Consider the following 24,914-nt stretch of genomic DNA (forward strand, 5'->3'; position numbering starts at 1 on the left):
TTCTGGTGGACGCAACAGCATTCACAGCATCGACAATCGTCTGTCACATGGCTGTTTTTTCGGAAATGCTGGTCTGTCTGACCAATGTTCCAAAGAGGTGTGGCTCGACTCTGATGATTTCGTCGACAAGGACCTCCAACTCTTGGCTAGTGAACTTTGGATTCTTGTTAGTGGGCATGGTGAGGGGTGTGGGTGTGGATGGTTGTGGGGGTGTGGGTGTGGATGGTTGTGGGGGTGTGGGTGTGGATGGTTGTGGGTGTGTGGGTGTGGTTGTGCAGGTGTGTGTGTGAATGTGATGAGGGGGTGTTTGTGAAGGTGGTTGTGTGAAGGTGTGCAGGTGTAAGGTGTAGTGGAGGTTGTAGTATGGTGCAGTTGTTTCTCTGTGTGGTCTGGCAGCAGTGGGTCTGTTGCACAGGATCATGGTTTGTGTGTGTTGGGCCTTTTTATTGGTCCATTGGTGGGTGTGGCTGTGTTTGAACTTTGGGTGGGTGTGTTATAAGGAGTGGTTGTGTTTTGGGCCTCTGTTTGGGAGTTTGGCAGTTGCAGGTCAGTGAATAGGTTGTATTTGTGCTTGTTGGACATGTTTTGTGGCTTTGTGCGATTCGAATGGAGTCTTCTTGTGTTGGTTTGCTTTGTCCTGGTTGTGTACGTATGTTTTTAGCGTCTGTACGGTGCGTACATCGGCCATTTTGTTGTACAGTGCTGTCCTTGTCTCTGGCTTGGTACGACTCGTACATGCGCGATGTTGGGTGAGGGTGCTGGTGTTGGGGCCTGGGGTGCGCTCCGTACTTAGACTGGTGGGGTGTGTGTTCGCTCCGTACATACACGGGTGGGGGTACGGTCCGTACATACACTGTTGGGGTGGGGGTACGCTCCATACATACGCGGGTGAGGGTACGGTCCGTACATACACTGTTGGGGTGGGGGTGCGCTCCATATATACGCGGGTGGGGGTATGGTTCGTACATACACTGGTGTACATACACGGGTGAGGGTACGGTCCGACCATACACTGTTGGGGTGGGGGTACGCTCCATACATACGCGGGTGAGGGTATGGTCTGTACATACACTGTTGGGGTGGGGGTACGCTCCATACATACGCGGGTGGGGGTACGGTCCATACATACACTGTTGGGGTGGGGGTACGCTCCATACATACGCGGGTGTGGGTACGGTCCGTACATTCACTGTTGGGGTGGGGGTACGCTCCATACATACGCGGGTGAGGGTACGGTCCGTACATCCACTGTTGGGGTGGGGGTACGCTCCATACATACACGGGTGGGGGTACGGGCCGTACGTACACGGGTGTATATACACGGGTGGGTGTACGGTGTGTACATGCATGGGTGGGGGTTCGGCGCGTACATACGAGGGCTGGGGGGGTGGTTGGGCGCGTACATACGGGGGCTAGGGGGGTGTTCGGCGCGTATGCGGGCACATGTCTCCATGGTTGCTATGGGAGTTCGGTGCGGACGGTGTTTTTTCCATACGGTTGTAACATCGGACGCACGGGATGGATCGTACTTGCGCGGTCGGACTTCACTTTTCACATTTGTATGGTAAATCGTCCGGGGACGTGTCGGACACATTTTCCGACCCGAGGACGTGTGGGGAATTATTCCCAATGCGATTCGTATGGACTTTTTCCCATGCGAATCGTACTTGGCAGTTTGTACGGCACTTGTACGATTCGTACGGTAAAAAGACCGGATACGAGTCGTACGGGGAAATTTTTTCCAGGATCCTAATCGGCACCTAGGTGTGGGACTAGGGCTAGGACCTCTATTGATATTAGGGTTTAGAGCCTGATTGGGTGCTTGGACTAGGGTTAAGATTGGCTGTAAGTTCTTGGTCTCCTATTGGTTCTATAGATTAAGGCTAGTGTTGTGATTGGATTAGATTACGGCTAGGGTTCCCATTGGCTGAAGGGGTCACCTGACTACTAGGGCTATAAAAGGCCAATGCTTTGGGCGTCTCAACCCGGTTTTCTCGGCTAAGGGCGGAGAGGACAAGGGCAGTTGCCTGTGTGAGCCTGTTCGAGACTGGTGGGACCAGGGCCAGAAATGCTGCCCATTTTCTCATTCAGTAATACCCACCCTACACCATCCACATCCACAGAGTAACACACTCCCACCAAATAAACACCACACACTTACTACAAACAAACCCTATGAACAAATCATTGTACCAAAATACATTGCAAAACCACACAAACCATATCTATATACCCTTCCATTCCAGCTACCACACATTTCCACCATCTCCTACAAACAGTACACAACTCCATTCTATACCACTAACTCCCCATGCTGCTTTTATTCTCGCCTTCACGCTTGTGGCGGCCGTCTCGGAACGGGGGTGGTGTTGGTTTAAAAAAAAAAAAAGTACTTCCCATTTCCTTCACCGTCGTGCTGCAGCACATGTCTCCTCTGTCCTCTTCCTCACGACCTACCGGAAGCACCCAGGCTTCTGGATTCTCCTAGCCAGTCATGACGCTGCTGGAGCAGTATCGTGATTGTTCCTGTTTGGACGCTCGGGCTGTGCCTGGGGAGGCTGGGCATATTCTCCACGGGGCTAGGCAACACAGCCCAGTGGAGAACATGCCAAGTGTGCATGACAGTTTGGCCTGGCCTCTGTCATGTGCACTTAAAGGAGGGCAAACCACTCCTTACTCTGTTTGGCGTCACAGAGCTCAGCCCCGCCCACACCTGGCTTAGAGCTCCATCCTTGCTCAGTCCTTGCACTGTTTTATCCGTCCTTCACAACCATTCACTGCTTTCGCACAACTGATACAACGAAAGTGTCAATTGTTTTAGCTTTTGTTGAGTGCAAAGGTATTAATTCAGAAAACTTTACTATCATCTTATACAGGTACACAACGATTAGCAGCAGTGAAACCTCCATTTAAACGTGATACGTGTTTGTACCCTTTTCTGTGTATAGTCAAAATGTAAACATGCAAAATGATTAGCATTGCCAGTTCCTTTTCTAAGCGTATTAATATCAAAACTGTCATATAACAGGCACTGGGAGCCAGGCTTAAAGCAAGGTATAATTACTAGAGGTGGGCGAGTCAGCAAATTAACAGGGAGACCCGACCGAGAGCAAAGCTAAGGCTATCAAGGAGTTAAAAGGGACCGTACGTGGGCGAGCCGAGCCTTGAAAATATTTGACTTGCAAATCATGCACTAAACATTCTGTTTGAATAGATCAGTGTTTTCAAAATTCTGGAGTGTTCCATCTTATTACACCACATTTTGTTTCTGCACCAGAAAGTACTTATTATTGTGAGGGCTTTTGTATCCAAAGGTAAACTTACACTTTTGATGTAAGTTTACTATTTTTTGCTAGTCACAAACTATAATTGTAATTTTATGTGTAGTATCTTTATGCCTACGGGCAACTGCGCACATAAAAAGGTTGGACTGTCTTTGCAGTCATAAAGATACTACATGTAAAACTACACTCGTAGTTTGTAAATAGTAAAAGAACTGTAAACCTACACCATAAGTAAAAGTTTACCTTTGTGAATAAGGCTCAGAATTCTTAAACCTGTACAGGGAGATAAATATTCCTGCTCCCACCCTGATTTTTTTTTTTAAACATGTTTTTATTGGCATTTGTTAGTAATTTCGTTACATATCATTGTTGGATGACAATATCGCAGAGTACAAGTGTCCCATCAGGGGAGATCAATCATCACGTTTACAATAACCTTCACCACACTCCTGTGCAGTGTAACCGGTGTTTGCCATACTATATAATACCAACCAGGGAAGGGAAACTAGGGGCAGCCATGGACCGTCAGAGAAGGGTCAGCCAGACTACAGCTCAGGTGGTCTGTAGGGCAACTGGTGAAGCAGCGCACTGGGAACCCCTGGGCGGGGTACGACTATGCAGGTGGACATACGGCATGGGTGCAGGCCCCGTAGCAGCGGGGAGAGGAACCTGGCCCCCCCAAGGTGAGTGTGTAGTATTAAGGGGGATCGTCACCTGGGTGGGTTTGTGTCGCGCGTGGCTGTGTGGCAGTATGGGTTGTCGCGGTCGTGTTCTGATCAGCTAGGGGTTGGGATTGTTTAAACTGATGCATTATCAGCGCCCACTCCAGGGATATCGGGGTTTTGCGTATGCCCTTCGCCTCCTCCTCTCGCAGAGTGTCCTCCTCAGCCGCAGACCACTTGAGCACCGCCCCCCTCCATGCCGCCATCGGGGGGCCCGTAGGGGAGCGCCAATTCATAGCTATGCATCGCTTAGCCAGGAGGTGTGCTAATGAGACAAATCGTATAGGCACTTTGTGCCGCTGCTTCCGGCCCATTATCCCCAGTGCGCAGTACTCCCAGGTGTCTAGATGGGGCAACCCCGTGAGCTCACGGAGGTTCTCGTGGATAGTCGACCAGTAGATTTGGATCCCCGGGCATGACCAAAACATATGGAGGAAATCTGCATCCTGCGCCTGACAGCGGGGGCAGAGGAAAATTGTATCGGGATAGAAACGCTGGAGGCGCGCTGGGGTCAAGTAGGCCCTGTGAAGAATGTAATATTGTATATTTTTGAAACGGGCGTTCCGAGACACTTTTTTGGGAAATTCGAGTGCCCTGTCCCATTCGTTGTCATGAAACGCCCGTCCCACCTCCTCCTCACAAAGGGTCCGCAGGGGCGCCAATGATAGGGGCGTCAACTCCCGAATGGACTTGTACAGCCAGGTGGTGAGGTGACGACCCCGTCCCATTCGCAGTATCGTGTGGAGGACTGGATGCGTGGGGGGCTCTCCTAGTGTGAGATCACAGTACGGCAGAAAATGACTAAGGAGCTGGCGGTGCCGCAAGAATTGTCCCGGGGGAGATCGTATTCATCAATGAGTTGCTGGAATGGCCGGAGGTGTCCCTCCGCGAATAGTATTTCTGCCTCGGTGACCTCCCGAGAGGTCCACTCCCGAAGCATGGCAGGGGTGAAGAACCGGGTGTTTTTGGGCCAGCCCACCAGCGGGAGCAACGGTGAATACGAGGGCCTATCTGGTGCGAGTCGGTGTATGCGCCGGATGCACCCCCGGGCCACCTCCACCTGGAGGGGGTAAGTCCCCGCCGGGCGGGATCCCGGCACAAGCAAACGGCATAATTCCGGTGTCGTTATCCGACCCGCGATCGTGTATGTTTCGGACGTGTGCCTGTTCCTGCTCCCACCCTGATGACAGCTATTTGTGGACTAAGAGGTAAATCAGTTATCATGTGTGGCCTAGATTCATATTATAGATGTAACAACATTATAGGCTAATAAATCAAACTCAGTAGAGGTTTTTATGTAGTGCACATACCAAATTCTTGTTGTTTGAAAATGCTCTCACGGAATTATGAGCAAAAATAAGACTCAATAAATTACACATTTACCTTGGATCACACAATTTGATCAAGCAGGTGAACCCGATTTAGCCCAAATGTTCCAGTTTCGTACTGTGCAATTCAAACGTAAACCCACTAACTGAATATCTTTTACTAATGTAGGAGATTAATGCTGGTCCTTCATTCTTGGAGGATGAGATTAGAGCATGATAGAACCCAGTTTGGTAGTTTTATGTAGCTCCAGCTTTTGCCAAAGACACAAGCGTACTTCACAACAGACTGTTTTACACCTTTCTTTCCAGCTCAGGGATATTTGCTGGGATTTGAACCTGGTTCACAAGGTTGCATGTACTGCAGCTATAGCCCCTGGCACATCGCCTCGTGTGAAAACTCAACTCTATTTGACCTTGAGGTTTCAAGTGGACCTTGAGCTAAACCAAAAGCGGGCTTCTGGTTCAAGCCTGGTTCGAACTTTCAGGGACGCTCCCACCTCTAATTATGACTCTGGTATATCACGACCGAATCTGTTCACTTAGAGGTGAAAGAAGAACAGTGACAGGTTGTGGTCATAATAATTAATGTTAATATTGATGTTCTTTTGATGGCCTCTGTAAGAATGTGGGTTATTGGTTAAGGGGGGTGGACGCGACCACAATTTGTGTCAGGGTGAACTCACTCCAGCAGAGGCCAGCAGGTCTCAAGTAGGTCTAGGCTAGTGTAGTGTAGTGCAGCAGGTCAGCTGGGAAAGTCCTGGGAGGCCTCTGGCGCTGGTTATGTCCCTGTAGCTCAGACAGGTTGTCAGACAGGTGGCCAGCCAACTGACCCTTGGAGTCACTCAGGTTCGCATGTGATGAAGGTAAGCAGGTCCAGTCTTCTTTCTCAGAGCAGGACAGGCCTCAAGCAGCAGGTCAGCCCTCTGGAGGTCAAGATAGTCCGCAAGCAACAAGATAGTCTTCTGGTGGTAGCAGGGCACTTCTCTGGAGAACAAGTCAGGCTGCAATGTCCACAATTCAAGGAGCCTACTGTAGAGTGGCTCTGGAGGTCGAATATTTATACCTGGTGAAGTGTGGGGATTCCCAATACTATCTCCACCTCTGATTCTGGAAAGTCCTTCCTTTCCCTGTCAAGTTTTTAAGAAGTCAGGGTGACAAAGGACTAGTGTCAGGTTCTTTTGTGTGTGCTAAAGGCAAGCCCTTTGAATTGCAAGTGGGGCACAGCACAGCTCTGCCCCCAGCCATCCTGGCAGGATAGTCCACCAAAGCCATTTATTTTTTTTTGTTGTCCTCATACATATGCCAGATAGTGATTGCTCTAGATGGGAACTATCCAAGCCATAGCCATTTCTAGTCCACTTTTGTCTCACTGTTTAGAAGGAATACACAAACTCCATCAGCAGAGCCATCAACAGTCATATGACCCAGGATACTGCAGAAGGCACAAATGGTTAGGACAAGATGATGCCTGCTTTCTAAAACTGGAATTTTCAGCATTGCGAGGTAAAACCCGACTTTACGATGACAGAAGATTTTAAATTGCAATTCATTTGAGTGTAAACACCATATCTCCATCTGCTCTCTACCCAAAATTAGCACTTAATAAATGTAATAAGCTAACCTAGTGTTAGTCAATGAGAGAGATAATTCTTACAACAGTGAAAAATTGATCTGGAAGTTTTACCCTGCTAGGACATGTAAAACGTAGACCCTCATGTCCTACTTTTTAAATGCTGTACACCCTGCCTTATGAGCCTTTAGGCCCTACCTAAGGGGTGACTTATAGGTATGAAAAAAGGAAGGTTTAGGCACAAGGAAAATGGTTTATTTTGCCAGGTCAAAATGGCAGTTTAAACATATAGGCTGCAGTGGCAGGCGTGAGGCAAGTTTCTAAAAGCTATTTCAGTGGGCGGCGCAATAAATGCTGCAGGTCCAGATAACAGTTAGTTTACAGGCCATTTACTTGGAATTTATAAACAAATTCAATGTACTAATAAGGTATATGCTAATTGTACTATGTTTTAGGGAGAGAGGGCAAGCACACTAGTGCTGGTTAGCAGTGGTAAAGTCCAAACAGCAACCAAACTTAGTACATCAACAGAAGGCATGCAAACATCTGGGAAAGACCGTGCAAAAAGAGCCATGTGCTGCAGTCTCTGATTCCGTGGAAGAATGTTTGCACTGTGAACAACTCTGATGAAATAGCTACCCACTGTAAATCGGCCCTCTCCTCCCTAACCGACTAGATTGAAGTGCAGTCTCTCACCGACTCCTACAACTCGACCATCTCCAACATCATGGATGACTTTGATTCAATCCAACAAAAAAATGCCTCAACAAAACTATCCAAACCCTGGTTTAATGACCATTTAAACACGGAACAATGCAACCTGAGAGCACTCGAACGTTCCTGGCGATCCAATCCCTCTTTGGACCACCTAAAACTCCTTAGAGCGGCCAGGAGCCTTTACAACAAACAAATTAAGAGCACGAAGACTGACTATTTCAGACACCAACTTGATCAAGCGGCAAACCGCCCTAAGAAACTCTTCGAACTGGTCAAACAGCAATCAGCGGTTGGTCCAAATCACTCTGACCCTGGGGGCAGCTCTCCCTCCGCCGATGAACTTGCTGCTTTCTTCACTGAGAAAGCAAGACTCTTCACCATTGACCTCTCCTCTAAGAAGGATCTTTTGCCCTCCTCCAGTGACGTTTCACTTCCTGACCACCTATAAAAGCGCGGCTATTCTAACCAGAACCTCAAGAACAATGCGGCTCGGAGCACCTTCACTCCTTTTAGTGAAAAAGACATCACCAAGATCCTCAAGAATATAAACCAATCCAACCACTTCAATGATCCGTTGCCCCGGGCCATCTTCAAAGAAATCAAGAATGTACTCATCCCCACTTGGACAAAGATTGTAAACACTTCCCTTTCACAAGGCTTGATCCCCAACTGCTTAAAAGCGGCTCAGGTATCACCTATACTGAAAAAACCTAATGCAGACAAGGCTGATCTCAATACCTTTCGTCCTATCTCCAACATTCCCACCCTAGTAAAACTCTTTGAAAAATGCGTACAATCCCAACTCTGTGCTCACATAGAGAATTACCAACTCCTCGACCAGCATCAATCTGGCTTTCGAAAGGGGCATAGCACTGAATCGGCACTCACCCACGTTATGGATGACATTTTAAAAATGCTGGACCAAAACTAATCCTGCCTCCTGATCCTCCTGGACCTTTCCTCTGCATTCGACACGGTTAATCATGACAACAATCTTGACATTCTGAAAAACAGGATGGGTTTTTCTGGTCAGGTGCTTCAATGGTTTTCGTCTTTCCTCCACCACAGATCTCAAAGGCTCAAGGCAAACCTCTCTCTCTCCCAGCCCTCTCCAGTCCTCATGAGGGTTCCACAAGGGTCCGCCCTATCACCTATCCTCTTCAACCTGTTCTTGGAACCATTAGCTAACTTTTTAAACTCCACGGACACTCTCTTCCATATGTATGTATGTATGCGGACGATACACAGATCTATGTGAAAATCCCTTCCACGGAAAATCTCATCTCTCTCAACACGATCTTATCATCTACTCAAAGATGGTTAACTGGGAACCATCTCCTTCTCAACTCCGCCAAAACAGAATTCATGGTCATCTCCCCTCCGAACCACACCCCCAAACTTGACCTTTGGTTAAATCTCCTCACGACATTCAACTGCACTCCTCTCATCATAAGGTGTGCAAGGGAGCAAATCACCGGTTGAGTACACTCCAGGATATCAAACCTTTTCTTCCTCAAAACGATTTCAAACAGGTGGTCCAAGCGCTTGTCCTGCCGAGGGTTGACTACGGCAGTGCGACCCTCTGTGGCCTTCCTAAATACACCCTGGCTCCCCTAAGTGTATCACTGAACTCCGCGGCCAGGCCGGTGACGGGCTCCAAGCGAAATGAGCACATATCCCCTGTCGAAAAATCTCTCAAATGGTTGCCGTATGATGCACGTATTCAGTTAAAGATTGCTGCTCTGATGCACAAAGCTCTTCACTTAAATACTCCCAGGTACCTTGCACAAGAGCTATCTTGTGGGGCAAGAAACTCAAGGAGTGCCAATACTTTCCTCTTGAAACCACCCATCCTTAGGAAGAATAGAACCTGTCACAGAGCCTTCTCAGGCGTTGCCCCAAAGATATGGAACTCTCTTCAACGGCGTTCAAAGTGGAAGCCAAAAGATTCTTTATGAACAAATTCTTACCCTAATTGGGCTTGGCCCACCTGCTCAAAGTCATTGCTTTTACCTCCTTTGTATCATCTTGTGTTAATTCTCCTCTTTTCCTATACAAAGACCCCTTCAGGGAGTGCTTTTACTTGTTTACTGTATTACCTTCCTTGGACATTGCTCTCACTTCCACTGTACCTTCTTTTGTTTCTACTCCTCTTTTCCTTTTACAATGGCCCCATCTGTGCTCGCTTTTATTTGCCTAATGTTTTACCTTCCATGGTGCAACTGTCCCTGAATCAGTGATCATTCCTGTTTGTGTGTCATGACTACTTGTTAGCGATTTTGCATGTATGTCCTCCTCCCATCCTAATGTAAAGCGCTCTAATATCCCTTGGGATCTTGTTCGCACTATATAAAACTTTATGAATAAATAAAAATAAATATTGAAATGAGTTTTAGCAATTTATATGCTCAGTCACTTTTCACATTGGACTGTACTGTATTTATTTTAATTACCTTGCTGATGACACTGTGGTGTATACGTTTTGTCTACCTTTTTTTGGGGGGAGGAATGTGGAATTTGTAGAGTGAATTAATAAGTACTATTTCTGTGAGATGTTTTGAATTATTAATCTCTTTCAGCATTTTTTAATGTAAAGTAAAATGTCATTTGTAGGTCTGTAGGCATTTAATGCTTTCTGAAAATGGACACATTGACTGGAAACTGATGTACTTTGCACTTGAGAAGTACTATCCAAAAAAAGAGCAGTATGGAGACACTTTGCATTTCTGCCGGCACTGCAGCATTCTTTTCTGGAAGGTAAAATATTTTACATAATTTGTTCAATCATATTTTTGCCTTACCAAATTCTAGAGAGGGGTTTCTGTCCAGATACCTGCTCATTTCCTAACTGCTTAATGTAACTCTCTGTTGCAATAAAAGGCTTATACTCTGCAAACATGCAGATGTAGATTATTTTGTTTGGTTCATTAGTGTAACCAGTGAACCTTCATTTGTTCTGCATTCCTGGCATCCCACATATAACCCTCTCACAGAATACTTAAAGAAGGCTTAACATATTTACATGCAGACTTAATTTAGGTTTGCTTTGACATAATACATTATTGTTATTATTATTTATAGATTTACAGATCAAGCAGCTACCCAACAGGGTTGCACGTCACTGAGCAGGAGAACACTCAAGCCACAGAATGCAAACGATAGCACAGAAAGGGTTTTACTTGGCTGTAAAGGAAGACCATTAATTTCTTACAAAAGGTTAAATGCGATTGACACATCCTAAGTTCCAGTGGGAGGGAATTCCACTCTTTGGGTCCTAGGTAGGAGAACGAGAGCCCTCTCATACGAGCTAGACGGAATCTGGACACAGAAAACAGAGAAAGGCTAGCTGATCTCAGCTGTTGAGTGGGCACGTAAGGTTTGACCAGGCTTTGTATGTTGGGGGAGGGTGGTCCCAAACCATGTTTGGCCCAGAACATGTAGCACAAGGCTTTAAACTTGATTCGTTTGTTCACCTTGAGCCAATGGAGTTGATGAAGCAAAGGTGAGACTGAGGCATCTTGAGGCAACCGGAAGAGGAGACGTGCAGCTGCATTTTGTATGAGCTGTAAGCGATGGACGGAGGCTATATCAGTGCCCAAGTACAATGCATTGCCGTAGTCAAGTGTGGAAATCACCAATGCCTGCATAACTGTTCTTTGGGTTGCAGGTGGAATTCACCAGAAATTCTTTTTAGCCACTTGAGACCCGCAAAGAGGGTCACAGTTACCCCAGTTACTTGGGCTTTGAGAGAGAGATTGTTATCAATAGTAAAACCTAGGTTTTTAACTATAGGTACCGGAGCAGGTAGAGGTCGCAAGGTGTCAATCCAGTGGTTAGTTCTCCAAAGTTTGGGATTGTTTCCCAGAATAAGAACCTCTGTTTTAAGACCGTTCAGCTTCAAGGCATTTCTGGACATCCACAAAGAGATATTACTCAGTCTGAACTGGACCAGGGAAGGGTCCTGATGCTGAGCGGCAGAAAAAGAAAAGATAATCTGGCTATCATCTGCATAGGAAAAAATAGTCAATCCCGACATCTCGGCAATGTCTGCCAGAGGGCGAACATAGAGGTTAAAAAGCAAAGGTCTCAAAATCGAGCCCTGCGGATCTCCTGAAGATAAAGCTGTTGGATTTGATTTTGTGGTAAGGGAGAAGACTTGGAACAAGCGATCTTTAAAGAAAGAGATCAGCCACCTCAAGGCCACACCCTCAATACCTGAGGCTTCAAGATGATCAGCCAAGATGGAATGTGAGACCTTGTCAAAAGGCCCACTCAAGTCTAGTAAAATGAGAGCTGCCGAGCCACCACCATCAAGTTGCTGCCTGAGATATTCCGTGACCCTAAGCAGAGCTGATTCGGTGCTGTTGCCAGATCGGACTGTGTTGGATGAAATAAATTGTGAATTGCCACGTGAGAGGAGAGTTGCAAGTTGGTATGTCTTTCCAAAACTTTAGAGAAAAGAGAAAGGAGGAATATAGAACGATAATTTGACCAGCAAAAAGGATCAAGATCGGTCTTTTCCAGTAAAGGAAGCACAATAACGTGCTTCCAGTTCTGAGGAACGTGACCTGAGCTTAGAGAGGCATTGAGAAGCTTAAGAATCATGCTAAGGACTGACTCGTCTAGAAGCCTAAGCTTGAATGGGGGAAGAGGGTCTAGTGGGAAGCTGAACTTGATAGTTCCCAGCAATGATTGGAGCATGGCCAAGTCCAGCAGGAGCCAGGCCCTGATATGTCGAGACTCCTCAGAAAAGGAAGCCTGTGAAAGTGTGTCAGTCTTATCAACATAAGAGGTAGCAGGGAACAAAATTAGTCTGAATCAAGTTGGCGGTAAATGGACTCTACCTTATTAAGGAAAAACATCTCTAGTTTGTTACACTGATGTTGCATGAGTGAGGGAGGAGGCGGAAAAGTACTAGCTGCTGAAAGTTCTTTCCCCACTTTAAACAGGGTTTTCTGGAAGTGTTGGGAATTTGTGATCCTTTCCGTAAAGAAGGTGGCACAAGCTGATCTACCCAGAGCATTTTTTTTTCAGTGCTGCCAAGTAAACTAACAGCCTCTGGTGCATAGTGGTTCCTCCCCTGCCTCTTTCGCACTTTGGAGCATTTTGTATCTTGTTTTGAGAGAGTCGGTGAACGAAGGGGCAAGAGGGAGCATTCGGAGTTGAAGTTTGGCTAACAGGAAGTGCCAAATCAATAGTCTGAGAAAGCCAATGATGCACAGACATTTGGTCTGGGTCAGGTGACAATACATCTGGTGTTGAAGGCAAGAACGACACTGGTTGCCAAGCACATAGATCAAGAATAAGGTACAACTTTACTTGGGTATATTCATCAGATCTGCACAGAGCCAAGACCAGGCATCACAGTCTATTACATTGTACTATTTATATAATGCTTCACGGGTCACATATCACTCCGAGTTGCATCCGGGCCCAGAGTGACATTTTAATAAAATGTTTTTGGTTTAAATGGTTATATTTGGATCTATAAGGGAGGAGTTGGGTGAGGTGAGTGAGGTTTCAAGATGTGTTCTAAATATTGTGAGGTGGCGACACTGCATATAAGCATGAAGGTCGGAAGAAAAAGTCTAATAAAATACATTGTTGCACCTGCTAAAAGCTACCCTTACTCAAAAGACAACTTTAACAAATAGTTTCCATCATTGGTTCTTTCATAGATTCACATGCTTGAATCATTCCATCTCTTTAGTGGCACAGTCACCTCATTAGAAAAGACCCAAATTCCAGCCAATGAGGTGAGAGTGCATTAGACACCATGGAGAGTACCTCATCATCTGGAAGTCTTGGGAGACTGAGATCAAGTCCATGCTTCACAAATGGGCCCTGGAACCATCCCTTGACTGTGATGAAAGGGGATTCTAATCCACATTGTTCCTGGTCAGGAAAAAAAACGAGAGGGGAGTCCAATGTGGCCATCCAGCAATTCAACAAGTACCTAAGGAAGCAGTCGTTCAGAGTAGTAAGCCTATTTTAAGTATTTAGATTGCTGAAGAAAGTGAAGATAATGGCTTCCGTGTGGTGGCCATGTAGCTACAAGATACCTGCTTTCACATACCCATTCACACCAAACATCGCAAATTTCTTAGATTCGAGGTAGCTGGGAGCCGTTATTAATGTAAGATTCTTCCCTTTGGTCTCAACTCAGCACCACAGATATGAACAAAATGCATGGCACCAATGGCAGCATTTTTATATCATCAGGAAGATCACCTTTCTGTACTGAGATGACTGACTGATTAAGGGGAGGACTGCAATAAGAAAAACGTTCACCAATGCATGTATCAAACTATTTGGCAACCTCAGTCTAACCATCAATTTGGCCAAATCGAAGCCTCTGCCCACTATATTGATCTCGTTTCTAGATGCCTTTTTCAACACCAGGATTGGCAAAGCCTTTAAATTGGATGAAAGAATTGTGCACTTCAGTGTGTCTACCAGCAGACCCAAAAGCTTGAAACTACCTTGGTCGTTCTATCCAAGTCATTGCTGGGAAAAATATTGTCTTGCATTTGACCAATTTTTTTCTAAAGACTTTGAATGTGGCCTTTGGTAGAGTGCTTGCATTTCCTGTGGCGTCAAGTGGCCGACGAGTCACAACCAAATCAAGGTTGTCTTAATATGATGATTAGACCAATCCAATCTCTCAAAGGGTTTAGGCGTTCAGTCGCAAATAGCCCACTTTGTCATTCACTGGGGTGATAGGGTGCCGACCCTCAAGAAAGGTCATTAGGCGATCCAGGACAAAGACTTTTGTATAGATATCTTGAAATTTAGAGCCGTTCAAAGGGGATAACATTACTTTTTTTTTTTTCCCCAAAAGAAATGCCAGTTTAGGACAGACCAGAAGATACCACTGTGGTGTTTTAGATCAACAAATAAGGCAGCACAAGTTCTCTTACCTTTTAGAGTAAGCACAGACCCTGTGGGACTCGCCAATAACTCAAGGAATAGAGCAGAACAGTTGCCAGGTGCAGTGAATACTTGGATGTATCCCTTCACCAGGACCAAAAGCATCTCCCTCAAAAGGTAATTGAATCTTGTTTGAATGGTCAAAATATTTCTTAAATGGTGTCATCAAGCATGACCGTTTTGTGATGCCATTTGATAGGAAATGCTAGTGTTTCACCAGTACGCAGTGGCATCTGTAAATGAGTGAGGAATTCATTTCCGGTATCTTGGTACAAAATATGCGTATATGCCTTTTCTCCTTTTCCCCTCATTCCAGGATTTCACGGCAAAGTCAAGAGAGAACCATGCTGACCTATCCCGATTGCTCCAGCTCAGGGTCACCAATATTTGTTCACAGATGTGTTCAGAAGTTGCACCCATCCTTCTGGGGGTGAAATCATGAAGTACATTTGAGGGGCAATGTATAGGTTCTACACCACACATCTTCAAGCTTATCCAGTATTGGGGTATCTTTCACAGATTCACATGCCTTAATCATTCCCCGTCACCGCGGCGGGAGTCCCCCAGTAAATACAAAGGTAGTGTCAAAAATAATAGTAGTAGTAGGCCCCAAAGAAAAGGCCTGATGCCTAGATCTTAGCAGCCTATCTACATCATTATGCCAAATGAACCAATAAATTGGTACCAACCAATCAGCTATCAGCACCCTCTAGAACACTCTCAGCAGAGCCAGTTCTCCTCAGATTTTCACCGCACGTCGTGTGGAAGGGAGTCTCCCTGAGTGCCACTCAGTTTTCTACTTTATTCCATGATGTCTGGCAAGAAATCCTTGTTCAAGTCCTGCAGAACCTGCCCCAAGATGGGGGTCCATGTTGATGACCAGCATATGGACTGCATCTACTGCCTCTACCCTAAACATGAGGTAAAAGATTGCAAAATTTGCCGGACCTTCCCTACTAAGACTCTTAGGGATAGGGAGGCGAAAGTGCTGTTATGGCTTAAATAATCTTCGGCTGAAGAGGATGATAGAGCCTTGACTTCCAGCAAGAGAGCTAGGTCGCATGACAGCTCTTCAAGCGAGGGGAAAAAACACCATAAATCTTCCCACTCTACTTCTGGCCCTTCTCAGAGGACTCCTCTCATCTCCTCTGGGTCAGCGCACTCTCCTCAGGACTCTGCTCTCAAGGACTCTAAAAAGACGTCTTCAAAAACTGTGAGTAAAAGCCTTTCAAAATCTCTGGCTTTCCCTCCGTCGACGATTTCTGTCACTTCTTCTGCTCCTTCGTCGACGGAGACTGTCTCGACGACGTCTATCACCTCTCCTATACTGTCGATGAGGATTACTATCCTGTCGAAGAAACCCGTCGTCGAGGAATCGTCAACGAAGACCTCATCGACGAAGTCAACATCGAAATCCATATCAACGACGTTACCGTCGACGAAGCCTCCATCGTCGACGAGAGAAGTATCGTCGACGAATATGCAGCTGGTTACTACCCCGTCGATGAAGGTCCAGTCGACGTCGAGCCAGTCGACGAGGGACCCGTCGACGTTGAGCCAGTCGACGAGGGACCCGTCGACGTTGAGCCAGTCGACAAGGGGCCCGTCGATGATGATCTTGTCGATGATGATCTTGTCGACATCTAGCTCGTCGACGACAACTCCATCGACTGGGGATTTACCTTTTCCGTCTGCGGCACCTATATTGCTTATAGCTCCTACTCATTCAACACCTGTTTCATCTAGGAGTTTTCAGCTCAAAACATTTAAAAGACATGAAGATAGCGATATTTCACCGCTTACTCCCTCACATCTCCTGGAAACATATGTGCAGAAAGAGGATGATGATTACGAGGACGAGGAGGAAGAAGGACCATTTGGGATAGCGCATCATCCTTCTGAGCTACACATCAAATGTCAGGATGACGATGATGAAGAGGAGGAGGATTATCATGAACAATATTATCAAGAGGACATTGTCGTCCCGCATCACAGAGTTTACCATAGTAAACATCGCCAGATTGAGATGTCGCATCTGCCTCCAACTCTAATACAAGACTTGCAAGCCATGTTAGCAGATTACAGACAGCGTTTCCCCCTACAGTAAGTCATTCCACAGGTTCCACCACCACCTGGGCCGGTTCTGGATCCTTTGCCTTCACCTGACGCTCCTGTTCCAACGCCTCAGCTTCCAGACCCTCCTCAAGCCCCGCATCAGGGTCAGGACACGTCCTCCAAAGAGGAATTTGAAGAGAGTGAACTTCCAGCGACCATTCCAGCAGATCCTTGGGATTCTTATGTTATCCCTATGCCTTCACCGCAGACTCCTCTACCATCTGATTTGCCCCCAGAGGATATAGGGAGATTTCATAATCTAATGGAGCGAGCTGCTGCTAGATTTCAGTTGCCTGTAACGGTTGAACAATCTGAATGCTTCCTACATGATTTTAAGGAGGAATCCAGAAAGATTACGAGAGCTGTCCCCATAATTGATTACATCTGGAAAGAAGGGATCAAAATCATGAAAACTCCTGCATCTGTGCCAGCAGTGCTTCCACGGATAGACAACAAATACCGTGCTCCGGCCAATAGTCCATCCTGTCTCATTGGCCATCCTTGACCGGATTCGGTCATTTCCCAGCCTGCCCAACAAAGATCTAAGAACCCGGAAACACCCATTACTACACCGCCGGACAAGGAAGGGCGTCGTTTTGATTCGATCGGCAAGAAGTTTTCGACAATGGCAGCTGCCTCCATCAGAGCAGCTAACTCCCTAGCAATAATAGGGCATTATGACCGCCAAATGTGGTCAGAGATGGCTGGACTTATTGAGCTCATTCCGGAAGACAAGAGACAGGAAGCAAGAAAAATTCTATTAGAGGGAGAGCGCGCGGTATCTGAAACCATAGATTGCGCACTAGACATTGTTGATACAAACTTTCGCCAGGTGGCTGGTGCGGCAGTACTCAGACGCCAGTGTTGGTTAAGGCCACCACTTTCAGACCTGAAGTCCAGACAAAAATATTGGACATGGCCTATGATGGCGAATTGTTGTTTGGAAAATACATCGACGAAGCTCTCCAAGCAATAAAAACTGATACAGATACGGCAAGATCCTTGGGTTCATTGCAGTACAAACGCGGAACCTTCAGAGGTGCAAGAGGGCGTGGGTTTTCCTCTAGAGGAGGATACCAAAACCAGCAGAATAGACAATACCATCCCCAATATAGACAAACTTACCAATCTTCATACAGGCAATCCAACATGTCTGGTTTCTCTCGTCAGGGCGGAAGAAAAAGATCGCAAAATCAAGGACGGGACGCCAACAGAAAGCAGTGATCTCCGCAGGGCGCCTTCCACACCTATTCCCCTTCATGTGGGTGTGAACATTTCAACATTTGTGGACAAGTGGCAAGAAATTACATCAGACCAATGGGTTCTAGACCTGGTGAACAATGGTCATACCCTAGAATTTGTCACCAAGCCACCCACCATTCCGCCCAAGGGACACCCTCCCCCTCGTCTTCACTTATTATTCAAAGAATCTTTAACAATGCTCCTCAAGAGTGCAATAGAGAAGGTTCCATCACATCAGAAATTCCGTTTTTTTTTTTTTCCTCATCAAAAAGAAATCGGGGTAATGGCGCCCGATTCTAGACCTTCGCAACCTGAACAGATTCCTCAAAAAGCAAGGTTTTCGTATGGTCCCACTTGCAGAGATTCTACGTTGTCTCAACGAGGGAGATTTTATGGCTTCTCTGGATATGGAAGACACTTACTTCCACATCCCAATACATCCAAAGCATCGCAAATATCTTCGTTTCACTGTGGCTGTCGCCCATTATCAGTTCAAAGTGCTCCCGTTTGGACTAAAATCGATTGGTTAATCAAGGGTCCTTCGGAAAGAGCAGTCAAGATTGCCGTGACAACGTCTCTTCATCTTTTCAACTCTCTGGGGCTAATTGTGAACAGGAGCAAATCTCAGTTACGCCTGATGCAGGTCCTTCCGTTTCTAGGAGCTCTGCTGGATACCGTCCAGTGCAGGGCATTCTTATCTCATGAACGGCAGGTTCGTCTTCAAAAGCTGGCAATTCTGATTTCCAGAAGAAAGTCAGTTTCTGTCCACAGGTTTGCTTCACTCCTGGGGATGTGCTCTTCCGCAATAAATCTCGTCCCTTTGGCAAGACTCCGAATGAGACATCTACGGGAGGAGCTACACCTTCAGTGGCAACAGGCCGTGGGTTCCTTCGAGGACATCCTCAGAGTCACGCCACGCATGAAAAACGCTCTGCATTGGTGGTCACAGATGCCCAACTTAGCAGAAGGACTCACTTTCATACGGGATATTCCAGAATTTGTTCTCACAACAGATGCCTCCATGGAAGGATGGGGAGATCATCTCCAAGATTTACAGATACACGGAAAGTGATCTCCAGAGTACAAGAAACAACATATCAACAGCCTGGAATTGCAAGCAATTTTCCTGTCCCTGCAAGCTTTCCTTCCAAGGATTGCAGGTTCATCGGTACTGGTTCGGACCGACAATACCACCAGCATGTTTTACGTGAACAAGCAAGGAGGGACAAAATCGGCAACTTTGTCAAGAGAGGCTCAGGAGTTGTGGGAATGGGTCACACTCCACAACATAACCCTCAGAGCAGAACATGTCGGGGGTCTCCACAATACCCTAGCGGACACACTCAGCAGGTCCCAATCGGACTGCCACGAATGGGAGCTAGAGCAGCCTCAAGTGCTGAGGGTGTTCCGAGCTTGGGGCAAGCCGGCACTGGATTTGTTCGCAATGAAGGACAACAAACAATGCCGATATTACGCCAGCAGATACCCTCAACCGGGATCAAGGGGGAATGCCCTGTCCATGCGATGGTCAGGGATTTGTGCTTACGCTTTTCCCCCAATACCTCTAATCCCAAGGGTAATACGCAAGATGAAATTGGAGGGCTGCCGTCTCATCCTGATTGCACCCCGGTGGCCACGCCAGTACTGGTTCCAAGAGCTTCTCTTACTATACCAGGAGCAGCTGATCCGTCTTCTTCCGACACCCACAATGTTGTCGAGGAACAAAGGGCAGGTGCTTCACCCGGACCCTCAGTCTCTACATTTACACGCATGGCTCCTGATTTCTTAGAATTCAAGGACCTTAACATCCCTCAGAACTGTTGTGACATATTGACAAAATCGCGAGCTCACAGCACAATTAAGACTTACCGTCTAAAATGGAAGCGATTTTATTGTTGGTGCGAAGCTAACAAAGTTCACCCGGTGGAAGCTCGTGCGGAACAGATCCTCCCTTATTTGTTACATCTGGCAAGGTCTGGGCTCACCTTCTCATCAGTCAAAGTCCATTTAGCCGCACTTTCCAGATTCAAAAAGGGTGTTCAACTTCCTTCTTTATGTTCATCCTCTTTGATCAAACAATTCATGAAAGGACATTTCCGAGCGTTTCCTCCGATAAGGCTTCCCCCACCGGAGTGGGAACTTAACGCAACTAATGAAACACCCATTTGAGACGATCCACGAGGTTGCACTCAAATTCCTCACCTGGAAGGTTGCCTTACTTCTGGCTCTAACGTCCGCTAGAAGAGTGAGTGAGATTCAGGCCTTCACTATAAAGGAACCATTTCTACACTTCACTCAGGACTACGTGACCCTAAGAACTAATCTTACATTCATACCTAAAGTACCATCACAGTTTCACCTCAATTAACCTGTAAAATTAAGGACTTTCTTTCCAAATCCGCCTACACCAGCGGAAAGAACCTTACATTCTCATGATATTAAAAGATGTTTAAAATTCTACCTTCAAAAAACAAAGAGCATTAGAAAATCTGACCAGTTGTTCGTAGCTTACGGCCAAACTACTCTGGGAACTGCAGTCACAGAAACCACAATTGTCAGATGGATAGCATCTACAATTCATTTCTGCCATGACAAAACTCACAGGCCATTGCTAAGGAAAGCCAAGGCCCATGCCACAAGAACGGTGGCAGCGTCTACAGCGTTGTTTGCTGGGGTGACTCTTGAAAATATCTGTCATGCTGCGACATGGAAGAATGTCCACACATTCACGAGACATTACTGCCTTCAATCTTCGCATCAGGACGATGCAGCAGTCGGACAAGCTGTCCTACGCCATCTTTTTCTTTGAGGTCAGTTTCAGGTACCTTTTCTGTCTTTCAAATGCTATGTATGTCTTGCATTTTTTTCATGACTATGACATTTCTGCAAAGATGACATGTCTGACATAGAATGTTATTGCAGTGCATGTTTCTTTTCCCTGCGTATGTTACATGTTTTTGAATGATAAGGTTTGGTTTATTATACCTTTTGTTAACAAGTTGTGGATGCAATTGGAAGTGTATCAGCACTTGTCTCCCACCATCCGTAAACAACTGTATACTTGGTATACTGCTTGCTACTCTGATTCAGGCATGTGAATCTATGAAAGATACCCCAATACTGGATAAGAAAACAAGTTACTTACCTGTAACTACAGTTATCCAGTATTGGTATCTTTCATAGATTCACATGCACCCACCCTCCTCCCCGTAGAGTCAGTTCTCTATGTTTTGGGACACTTACTTCCCACTTGTGCTAAGGAAAATCTGAGGAAAACTGGCTCTGCTGAGTGTGTTCTAGAGGGTCCTGAGAGCTTATTGGTTGGTACCAATTTTTTGGTTCTTTTGGCATAATGATGTAGATAGGCCGCTAAGATCTAGGCCTTAGGCCTTTTCTTTGGGGCCTACTACTACTTTTTTTTTGGCACTACTTTTGTATCTACCGTGGGACTCCCTCCTCGGCGACGGGGAATGATTCAGGCATGTGAATCTATGAAAGATACCAATACTGGATATGGATATCTGTAGTTACAGGTCAGTAAGTTGTTTTCTTATGGGCATAGCTCCTGAACACCTGGGGTTTTCAGTTATACATACAGCAGGACTGCCAAGACATCCTAGCCTAAGCTAGGGCTTCTTCCACTGTTAAAACCTATCAAGTCAAATGGAACCATTTCTGTTGGTGGTGGCAGGACTCTAGTCTGCATCCAATTTAATACAACCTCATACAATTCTGCCTTACTTCCTGCATTTTGCTTGGTCAGACCTTAAATATGCTTCTTAAAAGGTACATAATTTGGCTGTCTCGAGTCTTGGGAGATCACCCGACACTTCATTTAGTTTACCAACAAGGATAGTTAAAGAATTTCTCCGTCTGATCAGAGCCTTTCTGTCTGTCTGAGTTAAACCTCCTCAGTAGGCTCTAACCAGTGTTCTTACTCTGTTAATGAAAGATCCATTCAACCCTATACATAAGGCAGACGTTTGTGTCATGGAATACAGCTTTACTGTTAGCCCTAACTTTTGTCAGACCAGTCGATGAAATACAAACATTTACTATCAAGCTCCCTTTCTATTGCTTTGGCAGGGATAGTGCTATTTTAGTACTAATCCAAAGTTGATACCCTTGGTGCCTATTGACCCTATTGACTTCCCATCTAAGTGAACTGGGTATATGTAAAGCCTTTTTTCAAAATCTGACCACTAGTATACCAAGAGCTCTGCACTCCTTGGACATTCGAAGGTGTTTAGAATTCTGTATCAATTAAACTAAAACATTCAATCGGACCAGCTCTTCATAACCTTTAGCCATCCATAGAGAGGGTCCTCAATCTTGAAACTTCGGCTAGCTAGATGAATTACGTCGTCACTTGTTTTCTGTCATCTTAAAACTTGTTATTCCTATGATCTAGAGCCAGCCCACTCAACCAAATGCGATGCTGTTACAATACCGTTTTCTGCTGGGGTTTAATAATCCGACATAAGCAGGGCAGCTACATTGAGAAGTTGTCATACCTTCACAAAGAATTACTGTCTGGATACTGATTCTACACATGACTTGGTTGTTAGCCAGGATATGTTGCAGCATCGGTTTTCATTAAGGTGAACCTCTTCATGATAAAGTTTCAGATATTACACAGTATGATATGCATTGCATATGTTTGAACACAGATTTAACTTCTGCTTGCTACTCTGATTCAAGTATGTAAATCAACGAAGTATCCAGTGCTGGAGAAGAAAAAAGTTATCTTTAACTACAGTTTCCCAGCCGTTTTACTGTTCATAGATTCACATGCGATCCTCCCTCCTCCTTTTTCCAGAGGCTCTATTCGATTCTGATCCTTTCACACTGGTGCATTAGAAATCTTAAGTATGGAAGCATCTGGCAGGGATGGGTTTTTGTGTACTCTGACCTCATTGGCTGAAGTTCATGTATTTTTGTAATGAGGTGACCGTGCTACTAAAGTGACTTTATTTCTTCTGTTTTCAATGCAAATTCTTTGACAATGCTATTAAAAGGTGGGACTCCTAGCTAGAGTACAGGGAATGATCCGTGAATATGATTGTATGAAAGATGCCAACGCAAGAGAAGTGTAGTTACACGTAAGTAACCTTTTTCTTTTGTACTTGGAAAGTGCCAGGTTTTTAGTGCTCCTCATAGATCAAGCTGTTGGTACATTTTTCTTATTCTGGCAGGAAGTGAATATCTTATCATAGCAATTTGTATGTGTTGCCACCAGTGCAACCTTTTTCAAATGGCAGAATGGCCAAGAGTGGAGCTATTTTAGTTTGTATAGATGTAGTTTGGTTCTATTTATGGAATATGGAATTTGAGATGAAGGATGAAATGTCCAGCACCATTGGCTAAGTACAGTATTTTAAAACTGATGTTTCTAGCTACAGGCAGCGAGAATAGAGATTCCAACTGCGTTCTATATTGTCTGTAATTTCTGAATCATAAGGACGGATGCTCCGAAGTATACACTCTTGCCATAGTGTAGAGTAGTATGTTGATGGTGCCTTGTACAATACTAAAGAAACTTAAATAAGCAAACACTCTACTCGGGCATTTCATTTGGTAAGAGAATGCACTTGTTCCTTGATTCTCTTGAGTGAGATTTATATGATCTTACTTATCCCATCTAGTCAGATTGTGTACTGGCGATAGGTGATCCATTTACCACAGGTTTGCATCTCAGTTTTTCGTGTGTTTAGCTTGAGTTGATTTGTTAGTATCCAATGTAAGTAGGCAGGAGGGCTTGGCATATAGAGCAGGAATTGAGATCAGATGGGCTCTCAAGCTTTTGCATAACTTGCAAGTCATCATAACATTTGAGACTGAAAGAGGAGAGGAACTTGAGAAGTGGGCTAGGTAGGCATTAAAGAGAGGAGAGAGGCGATATGGATCCTTGATGAACTCCATCCATCGAGGGAACAGGTGTAGAGTAGAAAGAGGGCAGTTATAGTACAAGGGATCTCTTGCAGACAAAGCAGACAGTCCAGTGAAGAATAGTGCCTAATCTTTCCATCATTTCGAGCCTTTGGAGCCAAGTAGGATGATCGACATAATCAGAGGCATCTAAGCAATCCAATAGCAGAGTGATGCTACTTCATTTGAATCCATGGTCATCTTAATTTCATGTGGCATTACGTGTAGGTTCTGTTATGTGACCGGGCAGAATCTTGTTTTGATGTAAGAGAGCAAATCATTTACTGAAGGCTGATCATTTTATGTTGGTAGCTGTTTCTTTCGGTTTGCTTTGAAGTGGATTATTGGAAATTGGGCAGTACTTGGAAGGGACTATTGGGCAGCGCTTATTTTTTGTTTGTTTTAGAATAGGTTTTGAGTTCATCTGAGAATGGACCAGATTCTAGTAATTGGTTGTTAATACCTCTGACCAGGATGGCTCCTGAGCTGTTGATGACTAGGTCTTTGAGGATATGTGTTTGACATTGGTCCGCTGGTCATACTGATGTATCACAGGCATTTGTAACATTGTCGAAATCATCTCTTCAGATAGAGGGTTAAAGGAGATTAGTCTGTGTTGTTGAATGGGTTGGTAATTCAGACTAATTTCTATGTTGATTTTCGTGACTTAATTGATTGTAGAATCAAGATATTTTATTACATCGTTTAGATTCAAGATGAAGCTTTTTGCTAGGCAGTCACATAGGTCTTTGCAGGTGGCAGATTTTGGAGGTTAAACATTCAGACTCAAAAAGTCTGTTACTGTCTTGTTTTTGTTAATAAGACAAGTAGTTTCAGAGTTACTCCTTGAGCAGTGAATCAGTTTTGCCTTTATAACCATGGTTTTATAGATAGATTCTGGTGTGATATTGCAGTAACTGTTTGTCATTTAGGTTTTTCTCGTTTCCAAAGAGCATTTGATAAAAAGTCAAGAGATTTGAACTCTGGTGTCATCCAGCCAGCTTTCCAATGTTGATGGGAGGTTATGGTGGTCTTCATTAAGTTTATTTTGTCTTAGACCGATGTCAATTTATAAGTT

At 45.2% G+C, this 24,914-nt stretch overlaps 1 protein-coding gene across 6 annotated transcripts in view; it reads left to right on the top strand.

Moving 5' to 3' along the window:
- The window catches only part of FBXO25 (F-box protein 25), a 491,440-nt gene that overhangs the window by 290,675 nt on the left and 175,851 nt on the right, over positions 1–24,914 (top strand). For all 6 annotated transcript variants that reach the window (XM_085610798.1, XM_085610797.1, XM_085610802.1 and 3 more), the window contains one exon: positions 10,235–10,378. In XM_085610798.1, the coding sequence (XP_085466924.1) occupies positions 10,235–10,378 (144 nt within the window). The remainder of the gene's footprint in view (positions 1–10,234; positions 10,379–24,914) is intronic.

Source organism: Triturus cristatus, chromosome 6 (genome assembly GCF_964204655.1).
Source record: "Triturus cristatus chromosome 6, aTriCri1.1, whole genome shotgun sequence".
NCBI classification, from domain to species: Eukaryota; Metazoa; Chordata; class Amphibia; order Caudata; family Salamandridae; genus Triturus; species Triturus cristatus.